This window comes from Sceloporus undulatus, chromosome 3 (genome assembly GCF_019175285.1).
Source record: "Sceloporus undulatus isolate JIND9_A2432 ecotype Alabama chromosome 3, SceUnd_v1.1, whole genome shotgun sequence".
Lineage (NCBI taxonomy): Eukaryota > Metazoa > Chordata > Lepidosauria > Squamata > Phrynosomatidae > Sceloporus > Sceloporus undulatus.
In genome coordinates, this window is record NC_056524.1 from 270,197,730 (window position 1) to 270,209,106 (window position 11,377).

The following is an 11,377-nucleotide window of genomic DNA, read 5'->3' on the forward strand; positions in this document are numbered from 1 at the left end:
CACTGCTGGCTGCTGCTGTAAACAGGGTGAACTGGCTTTACTTAAACTTTAATCAAAGCAGAGAATTTGTTCATCTGAACAGAAGACTCTGATTAAGTTTCCACTAATCAAGTTATTTATACATTTATGTGCCTTAAAGCACCCCACAGTGTCTCCCCCCCCCCCCCACTGAAAGATCGTACTAGTGGGTATCTGTATACCAGGACAGACAGTCACAGGTTTCTTTAATGATGGGATGTAGATTTCTGGAAGTACATAAGACTTCTAGTAGACAGTTTAAAAACTATCATGTCATGTTGGAGGGCTTTAAAGGTGTCACTCCATAAAGGGATGCCATCTGGGAATTGCAAGCACCAGTTCTGTTTTAATGTTTTGTGATAAAAGTTGATACCTGTGATTTTTGTTTTGTTTTGTTTGAAATGTTCCCCAGTAAATACTCAGCTCTGTTTATAAGTACCATCTTAAGAGTTCTGAGTGTTGTTTTCTGGGCTTTGAGACAGAATGTTCTAGCAAGACCATTAAATTGTCAAGTTCTGTTTTAGAGGCAGACATTTTCTGTCCACTCGCCATGTTTTGTTTCAACCTAAAGAGGGTGACAGAGTACATTCTCCCTCTCTTGGCCTTGTGTCTTATGTGGCTGGTAGTATTGTCTGACATCTATACTAGGTGCTGCAAAATTGAGTAAGTGCCTCTCTTGTGCTTTTTCATCACCATACTGGATCACTAGTCAAAGAAGAGGCATATAGCGTGATCCTTTCTTACTAGCCAAAGAAATACTATTCTTCTATCCTGACTTGCATTTCAGAAGGAAAAAAAACAAGACGGTGATAGCTGGAGTCAAATAGAGAATGAAAAACTGAGTCAGTCTTTCATATCCCAGTGGAACTGATAATTTTCCTTTCCTCTCTCCTGCAGAAATGCTGCAAGAGCTTCATCAGCAACTGGTGGAGTCTGAACGCAAAACTATGACTTACCTCAAGCGATTCAACAAAATCCAGGCAGACTATCACAACCTGATTGGGGTCACTGCTGAACTAGTGGATTCCCTTGAGGCTACAGTTAATGGCAAAATGGTAAATAAGTCAGGATTTGGGAGCAGCTAGATGTGGCTGTTGGGATATTTTATTTATTTATTTTATAGCCCGCCTTTCCCCCTGACTTGAGGGGTCAAGGTGGCTTACAACAAGGCTAGAACAAGATAGAGTTGAAAACGCAATTAAAGTAAAGACACAATTAAATGAGCTATTATATGAAAACACTGTTAATTTTGAAAAAATATAAAATCATTTAAAAACAACACTAAAGACGTAAATAGAGTACACACCCCATACCACTTTCTGCATAATCAGTTAATCCTGAAATGTGCGTTTAAATAAGTGAGTCTTTTCATAGTAGTGAAAGGAGGGCAGAGAGGGAGCCAGGTGAGCTTCCCATGGAAGACAGGTTCTGCAGCCTGGGAACAGCTAGAAGAAAGGCCTTCTTCCCTGTCCCCCCCAGTATTTATTTCCATTTGTATGTCATAATTCATTTTGCATACTTACTGAACTTTTGCCTTGGAAAGTATACAATAAATTTATATTTGAGGTCTAACAAAACTCTGTATTTTTAATCTTGCATTAGAAAAAACTCCAAATACAAATCTGTTATGTGACAACTATATTTTAAAACAAAAGTGCAACCATATTAATTTTATTATAGGAAAAGAATAAATATGGGTTTAGTAAAATCTAAGGTGGGGCAGAGGGAGACTTAAATCCAACCTGATCTCGTTATTGTTCATTTAATAATAATAATAATAATAATAATAATAATAATAATAATAAGTTTTATTTATAGACCGCTATTCCGCGATGATCATAGCGGTGTACAGTAAAATCGTAATACAATACAAAATACAGTTAAAGGAGGGAGAAGTCTCGTCCTTCAGGCAGTCCCTGATGTTGCTGGGTCTGCCTGATCGCTCCCTCTGAGGCCAAGATGACAGTTGAGGAGGGAGGGGCCTCTTATTTAGCTTATATAGGTCTTTTTCTGGACTCTCTGCTTCATATCATGCATCTAAGGAAGTGGGCTCAAGCCTACAAAAGTTCATGCTGCCAGCTTTTCTCTTTCAGTTAGTCTCAAAGTTGATACAAGATCCCTTTTGCATATTGATTTGCCTGACTAACATGGCTATGTCTTTGAATTCATTATTGTTCAGTTACTGTATACAGTAATTAAGCATATAGGATTGTGTTAACATATTGATTTTGGAGGCCGAAGGAATTACTGCTTCTTCCATGACTTTGGCATATGCTGTGTGGCAGAATGAAATGTTATAGGTGAAAAATAGGGTTCTCAGTATGCTTATAATTTAGCAATGTAGCTGAGCAGAACAAAGGACAAATACAGGAAGACTGTTAATGGATTGGTTCAAGCAAGGAAACCATGGCCCTGAGTTTGCAATAGCTAAGCAGGGCTATTGATGACTGGAGGCTCTTGGAGGCCTCTCATTCATAAGTTTGATATAAGTCAAAGTTGATCTTGTGACAAATAATAGAAATAAAATACAAATGGATAGGAGCTGGAACTGCATGAGCCTTTTGGCAACTATAAATCTGCTCCTTCATGTCCCACCTGATCCCTATTTCTGATTGTTCTCTGAGGATCTCAAAGTGGAAATCAGCGCAGGTGGGGAAAGGAGTCTTGGAAGGAATTTTGTGGAAAACTGACTGCTGTTGAAATGGTTCAGTGCCCTGTCATGCAACATTCCTTCACCTGGAAATGTCCCTCTGCCCTTCCCAATCCCTTGTTGTTGTTCCTGGTTTATGGTGACTGAAATGCCCTATTATGGGGTTTTATCAGCAAGATTTGTGCAGAGGGTTTGCCATTGCCTTCCTCTGAGGCTATGACTTGGCCAAGGTCACCCAGTGGGTTTCCATGGCTGAGATGAGATTTGAACCCTGGTCTCCTAAAGTTCTAGTCCAATACTCAAACTGCTATGACACATGGGCTCTCCTTCCAACCAAACCAGCAACATGCCCTTGCTGAGATCCTGCCTGTCTCCAGGCTATACAAGGTACAGTGGTTGTTTTACTCCCCACCCCCAAAGCAAATGGGGCATGGCTCCCCATGTGATCACTCAGCTGGCACAAAGGGGACAGACGCTGCATCATATGCTCCATTCCTAATCTAAATTGCCCCAAAGCTATGGCTTGCCCTGAAGCTGAATAAACAATAATGTGTTTTTGTTGCCTGGGTAATGTGGAGAGGTCTGTGTCAGTGGAAATGGCACAGAGGGTTAACTCCACCCTGGCAACCCAGTTCTGTCTGTCTGGTGTCTTATATAGTGCGCTCCTAAACTGTGTGGCGAGTCTGTTAATTGTTAATCGTGGGTTTTCTTTTCCTAGATTCTACCAGCTGGTGGCACTATTTAGTTGAATCTCTAAATTGATAGGAGTTTGGAAAATGAAGCACAATCCCATGAGACTGCATTTTGTGATCTTGGATTTTATACAATGTTAGCATTCTGGTGCTGGACAGGATCAGAAAAAAGTCTTTCTCACTCCCCCAGGAAAGACACCTCACATGTCAGTTCTCACAGAAGAGACTGGAATCACAATCATGCAGTGCTACTGACAGAGAGCTTGAACTGACAGAAATACACCACTTCAGAAGAGATAGCTCAGGCATCTGCAGAAATCAGGATATGTGATGAGAGAAATTACAGTGGTACCCCGGGTTACGAAATTAATTCGTTCCGCTGTTAATTTCGTAACCCGAAATACCTTCGTAAGCCGAATTCCCATAGGCGCTAATGGAAAAATAGCTCTCTGCTGCCCTCCGGTGGCGGAAAATAGCGCCGCGGTTTTTTCGTAACCCGAAGAAACCTTCGTAAGCCGAAGCAATAAATCCCTATGGGATTTTTTCGTATCCCGAAAAATTCGTAACCCGGCGCATTCGTATCCCGGGGTACCACTGTACCTTTATCCAAATTTCTCCAGAAAGGAGAAGATGCTATCTCGGCCCTAGATAGGATCCCTTCTTGAATTATTGTATGCAAAATCCATCATTTAAGTGCCCCTAAACAGAAATACATTGGATTTCAGAGTCCAGTATATGGGTTGAATCAAACATCAGAATTGATGTTTATAATTGTAATTTTCCATCAGGTTGACTTTGAGTATGGTAACTCTTTGAATGAGAAACCTTCAAGACATGTGGTTATCACCTGCCCAGTTCAGGTTCTACAAACTGAAGGCAACGACCATGGGTTCTTTAGAATCATAGAATCGTAAAGTTGGAACAGACTGCAAGGGCCCTGATCCAGTCCAACCCCATTTTGCCATGCAGGAACTCTCAATCAAAGAATCCCCAACATATGGCCATCCAGCCTCTGTTTAAAGACCTTCAAAGAAGGAGACTCCATTACACTCCGAGGGAGTTTGTTCCACTGTCGAACAGCCCTGACTGTCAGGAAGTTCCTCCTAATGTTGAGCGGGAATCTCTTTCTGTAGCTTGCATCCATTGTTCCAGGTCCTAGTCTCTGGAGCAGCAGAAAGCAAGCTTGCTCCATCCTCAATATGACATCCCTTCAAATATTTAAACAGGGATATCATATCACCTCTTAACCTTCTTTTCTCCAGGCTAAACATCCCCAGCTTCCTAAGTCGTTCCTCATAGGGCTTGGTTTCCAGACCCTTCACCTTCTTCTTCGTGGTCTCTGCGAATCACACAAATGGGTTATTCTGCGCCTGCGCAGCAAAGCTCGGAAACTTCTAGAATCTCTGGGCAGAATGCAATGTAACATTTCTGCAACTTTTTGGCGGTAACTCTGCCCATCCCTATATAAGGCCCCTAGCGGTCCGCCCTTCTTCAGTTCCTTCATTCCGCCGCACTAAGCAGCTCGAGGAACTTTGCTAGCATCGGCTATCACTTGGATTGAATCTCTGGACTTTGACCTATAGCCTTTCGTTGACCATTCTAAACGTATTTTTCCCCCGTTCGGACTACGACCTATGGACCGGTAAAGACCTCCATACGGAATTGTCCTTCGGACTTGGCGTTTCGGCTACGGCCTCCCTCTCGGCCTCTATGGCCTCCTTTAAGAGGTGCTCGAAATGTGGGGTCAAAATCCCCATGTCGGATGGCCAGGACAAGTGTGTCCTTTGCTTGGGCGAGACCCATATTCCAGGTGCCTGCATCCATTGCAAGGCCATGACGTCCCAGGCCCTCAAGAACAGGGACCAAAAATTGAAAGCCTCCCTTTATGAAAAGGTCTTCCAACCAACGACCTCTGTTTCTGAGGACCCGGCCTCCCAATCGGCCTCCTCTGCTCCTCAAGCCAATAAGGGGGACAAGACCAAGCCCTCTAAGAGGAAGCATGGGGACAAACAGAAGTCGTCAAGGGATGGGGAGCCCTCCAGACGGGCTAGATCGGCTTCTCCCGTCTCGAAGTCTCGTAGGAAGGGGCTGCCGAGTACAGTGTCAGTGCCCCCACCGGACCGTGGAACCACGGCCACCCCGACTCCCACGTCCATCCCGAGCTCTGTTCCACCACCCTTGGAGCCCAGAGTTGTCATCGCTCCTCATCTCTCCATCCCTGACGAGGACCTCCAAATCGTTACGATTGACCACAGCTCTGAATCGGAGGGCGAGATCCCAGATTCCGATCCACAGGCCTCGCCTCGCAGGCCCAGGCCCAGACCACCTTCTCGATCTCCCTCCAGGGCTCCGCGTAGGCTGCACTCTCCCTCACGTCGGGACAGAGCCGCCCTCGGTACAGAGGCAGATGAAGCTCTGGATCAAGGATTCCAGGAGCGCGACCTACCAGATTCTGACCTAATGGACACTTATCCTGACTTGGTGTATGATCATCACACCAAACAATACTTCCTACCTGTGGATGCTACCCATCTCCGTAAACGTTTCCCGGGCCCGACGAGATCCAAGGCCCGTTCTCCTAGTCGCCAGGCCGTCTTCCCCAAGTCGGATGTCTTGTTGATGCCCCATCATTCTCCGGTTAGAGACCTCTCACCAGCCAGCAGACCTCGGAGTAGGTCAGCCTCTAGATCACCGTCTCGTTCACGTTCGCCGTCGCCCTTCCCTGCAGACGACCAGCCCTACACCTTTGGGGTTCCAGACGCTCCATCTCCATCGGATGACGTCAGGTCCTTCTCCGACAGGATCATCCGGATGGCTGACGCTTTGAAACTGGAGGTCTCCCATCCAGAGGATGATGCCCTCGATCCGGTGGAGAGACGAATCCATGGCTGTGCCCCGGCACCTCCTTCACTGGCATTTCTGCCTTCTCTGGACAAGATTGCCAAGCGATCCTGGGACACCCCGGCAACCATCTCTTCCACTTCCAGGAAGATCGAGAACCTGTACAGGGTAACACCATCTGGACCCTCGTGGCTCTTCAACCACCCGAAGCCCAACTCAGCTATTGTAGAGGGTTCACAGACAGCTTTCACTCCCCGTCAGGCCTCCTCTCCGATGGATAAGGAAGGCAAGAAAATTGATGGGCTGGCAAAGAAATTCTATGCCTCAGCTGCGCTTGGCATCAAGATCGCCAACTATACAGCATGTATGGGGGCATACGTACAACTGTTAATGGAAAAGATTGACTTGACCATCAGTGAGCTCCCTGATGATAAGAAACGGATTATGACGGCCCTACAGAACGAGGTCCATCTGGTTGGCGGCAAACAGATTATTTCCGCTAGGCATTCAACCGACTGTGCCTCAAAAATCCTGTCTGGCTCTATAGCCCTCAGGCGCCACGCATGGTTGCGCTCTTCGGACCTCACTCCACAAGCGAGATCCGCAATAGAAGACATGCCCTTTGATAACTCGGGCTTATTTAATAAAGAGACTGATGAAAAACTGAGTTTCCGCTACCACATGAAAACCGCGGTGCGAAAACACGGGATGTCTTCCTCGTCCAAGTCACCAAGGATGAGATACGGTAGCCAGCGTCCATGGTACCCACAGGGACAACAGCGGTTTCAGCAACACGACCGCCATTACCAATCTCAGGATAGACCCCCTCAGGTTCGACCTTCCCAATCTCCTCTGCCCCAAGGCGACCACCGTCAGTCGTCTCAGCCTAGATATCAACAGGGCTACAAAAAGAAGGATACCAAAGGCAAGCGCAGGTTCTGAAAAACCCCAGCGCACTTCGCCGCTCATTTCACTGATAGGTTGAGGCCCTTCTTTAACACCTGGGCCTCGATAACTTCAGACTCTTGGGTCTCAGACACTGTCCGACGGGGTTATGCCCTTGAGTTTTTAGAGCTCCCTCCCACCGGAGCCTTTAATTCCACCTTACCCTCGGACACCCTTCTCGACGAAGTGCGTTCCCTCTTAGACAAAAGGGCCATCGAGCCCGTGGACCCTGCTAGAGCACGGTATTGTTTTTTCTCTAGATATTTTACAATCCCCAAGAGGGACTTTGGACTTAGACCTATCCTGGACTTGCGCCATCTGAATGCTTACATTGTTTACAGACGCTTCAGGATGCTAACCCTTGCTTCTATTTTACCGTTATTGCAGAAAGACGCCTGGTTCGCCACTTTAGATTTGAAGGACGCTTATTTTCATATTTCCATCAGAGAAAATCACCGCCGGTTCCTCGCCTTCGCCGTTGGGACTGAGATCTTCCAGTACAAAGTCCTCCCATTTGGCCTGTCTTCAGCACCAAGAGTCTTCACAAAGTGCATGGCCCCGGTGGTGGCCTATCTTCGCCAAAGAGGAATAACGGTCTTCCCCTACTTGGACGATTGGCTGTTCACTGCATCGTCCCGCACATCACTGAGTCAGGACGTACAGTTCTCCCTATCTCTTCTGAATGCCTTGGGACTTCAAGTCAACGTGGAGAAATCCCACCTCTCTCCATCAAAAAGACTGGACTTCATCGGAACGACCTTGGATTCGGAGACGGCCAAAGCCGTTCTCCCAAGGACGAGGTTCGAGTCACTGGTGTCTGTGCTACGGGACTGTCTCTCTCGACGGAAGGTCCGGGCCCATGCAGTACAGGTCGCCATGGGTCACTTGGCCTCTACAACCTTCGTTACCCCGTGGGCCAGACTCCGCTTCAGACCTTTCCAATCGTGGTACCTGTCTGTTTTCGACCCCGTACTGGATTCACCACGAAAGATCCTTACCATCCCGAGAAAGGTTCAGAAGTCGCTCCGGTGGTGGCTCCAGCCCGAGAACGTCTGCGTCGGCATGCCATTTGCTCCTCCGCAACCGGACATCACCCTGACTGCGGACGCATCTCTCCAGGGTTGGGGCGCCCATGTTCAAGGCCTTTCCATCAAGGACAAATGGTCCCCGTCGGAGGCCGCTCTTCACATCAATGCATTGGAAATGCTGGCAGTAGAAAAGTCCCTCAAGGCCTTCTGCACCCTCTTTGCTGACAAAGTGGTGCTTCTCTTCACAGACAACACTACTACAATGTATTACCTCAACAAACAAGGGGGTACAAAGTCAAGGACTCTTCTAGAGATCACGCTCCGCGTCTGGGATTGGTACATCGCCCACAGCATCTGTCTGCAGTGCATCCATTTGCCGGGAGATCAGAACGACCAAGCAGACCAGCTCAGCCGGTCCCCGACAACTTGTCACGAATGGAGGCTCCATCCGGAAGTGGTCGACAGCCTATTTCGCCGTTGGGGTTCGCTGACACTGGACCTCTTCGCCTCCCCCCAGAACTCCCACACTCGGGAATTTTGCTCTCGAGTGAAGGGACCGGGCTCAAGAGGAGACGCTTTCCAACTCCATTGGACACAAGGTCTGCTGTACGCTTTCCCTCCCTTCCCGTTACTGACCAGGGTCCTGTCAAAGATTATGACAGACCATGCCGATGTGATCCTGGTCACTCCATGGTGGCCGAGACAGTCTTGGTTCACCCCACTGCTGCGTCTGTCCGAGAACACATTTCTCCGGATCGAGCACCGGCCCGATCTTCTTTCCATCCAGAACGGAATGATTCTCCATCCCGATATGGACTTTCTCCCATTGGTAGCATGGAGGATCCGGTCTTGACATCCCTCCCAACAGGCATTAGGGATATTATTATAGCAGCTCAAAAGCCCTCTGCTCGTAAGGCCTATGGTTACAAGTGGGACAAATTTGTGACCTTTCTTAGGGACAGAGGCATTGTACCAGTTCAGGTGTCTATCTCGATAGTTCTGGGCTTCCTTAAGAGTTTGGTTGATTCTGGGCTATCCCTCAATTCCATTAAGGGCTATTTGTCGGCCATTTCCTCCCATTACTCGTTTGGTGACAAACCCTCCTTGTTTCGGAACCCCTTAGTGAAGAGGTTTCTCAGGGGCTTTAACAATTTGTATCCACCTTGTCTTTCCTCTGCTCCGACTTGGAGCCTGGACTTGGTACTCTCAAAACTAACTTCTAAGCTGTTTGAGCCGATGGCTACCACAGACCTCAGACTGTTGACATGGAAAATGGCCTTTTTGGTAGCCATTACCTCAGCCCATCGGGCCGGTGAACTATGTGCCCTACGGGCCGACCAGCCCTTTCTACGTTTCCACAAAGACAAGGTAGTGCTCCGGACTGACATCACTTTCCTGCCTAAGGTGGTGTCAGCATTTCATTTGAATCAGGATATTGTTCTCCCTACCCTGGCCCCGAACCCGAACTCTGACGAAGAGCGCCGAATTCATTCTTTAGATGTCAGGAGAGCCCTGGCTTTCTACCTCGATAGGACCTCGGGCTCGAGGCTATCCAATAGACTCTTTGTGTGCTATTCACAGGCCAAAAAGGGGTTGCCTGTTTCATCTCAGAGGTTCTCTAAATGGGTAACAAGTACCATCCATTTATGCTATGAGTTGGCAGGCACACCTGTACCTGAGCGGGTTCGGGCCCATGCAACTAGGGCGGTAGCAGCATCCTCTGCCTTTCTAATGGGCATTCCTTTGGAGGATGTCTGCAGGGCTGCTACCTGGTCCCAGCCTTTAACATTTATCAGACATTATAGGCTGGATGCCAGAGATAGGCAGGGAGCAGCCTTTGGGAGGGCAGTGTTACTTTCAGGGTTGCACTGAACACAATTGACACTGCTGCTGTTTAAGGTTAATTGTTTATTATCTGTTAATAAAATTTGTTTGAGTTTGCACATGAACACTCCCTCCTCCTTTGACTTAAGCTTGCCAGTCTAACCCATTTGTGTGATTCGCAGAGACCACGAAGAAGAAGGACAGGTTGCTCACCTGTAACTGTGTTTCTTCGAGTGGTCATCTGGGAATTCACACAAATCCGCCCATCCTTCCCCTCAGTGTCCTGCTCATTGCCTTGCTACGTTACCGTCGCACTGTTTGCAGATAGTTCGGAACTGAAGAAGGGCGGACCGCTAGGGGCCTTATATAGGGATGGGCGGAGTTACCGCCAAAAAGTTGCAGAAATGTTACATTGCATTCTGCCCAGAGATTCTAGAAGTTTCCGAGCTTTGCTGCGCAGGCGTAGAATAACCCATTTGTGTGAATTTGCAGATGACCACTCGAAGAAACACAGTTACAGGTGAGCAACCTGTCCATTTTAGTCGCCCTCCTTTGGACACGCTCCAGTTTCTCAATGTCCTTCTTGAATTGTGGGGCCCAGAACTGGACACAATATTCCAGGTGGGGCCTGATCAGAGCAGAATACAGTAGGACTATGACTTCCCTTGATCTAGACACTATGGCCCCATACAGACAGGCCAAAATAAATCTGCTTCAGGTCACTTTGGAGGTATGCTGATTAAATGACACATGCATCTTAAGAGGACTAGAACGCAGCTTTGGCACAGCTTCCAGACTCTTAGGATGCATGCATCCTTTAAACAGCATACCTCCAAAGTGACCTGAAGCAGCTTTATTTTGGCCTGTCTGTATGGGGCCTATACTTTTATTGATGCAGCCTAAAATTGCATTGGCCTTTTTAGCTGCCGCATCACACTGTTGATTCATGTTCAATTTGTGGTCTACTTGGACTCCTAGATCCCTTTCACACGTAGTTTCGTTCAGCCAGGTGTCCCCCATCCTATATCTGTGCATTTCATTTTTTCCACCCTAAGTGCAGTACCTTACATTTCTCTGTGTTGAATTTCATTTTGTTAGCTTTGGCCCAGCTTTCTAATCTATTAAGGTCATTTTGAATTTTGATCCTGTCCTCTGGAGTATTAGCTATTCCTCCTAATTTGGTGTCATCTGCAAATTAGATAAGTATGCTCCCAATTCTGTCATCCAAGTCATTGATAAAGTTGTTGAATAGCCCTGGGTCCAGGACAGAGCCCTGTGGGACCCCACTGGTCACTTCCCTCCAGGATGAAAAGGAGCCATTGTTGAACACCCTTTGGGTTCGGCCGGTCAACCAATTACAAATCCATGTAACAGTTACC

At 47.3% G+C, this 11,377-nt stretch overlaps 1 protein-coding gene across 1 annotated transcript in view; it reads left to right on the plus strand.

Moving 5' to 3' along the window:
* Positions 1-11,377, plus strand: part of ARMC9 (armadillo repeat containing 9) — a 1,183,007-nt gene that overhangs the window by 15,211 nt on the left and 1,156,419 nt on the right. Inside the window, exon 7 of the mRNA XM_042457396.1 lies at positions 916-1,073. Within this exon, the coding sequence (XP_042313330.1) occupies positions 916-1,073 (158 nt within the window). The remainder of the gene's footprint in view (positions 1-915; positions 1,074-11,377) is intronic.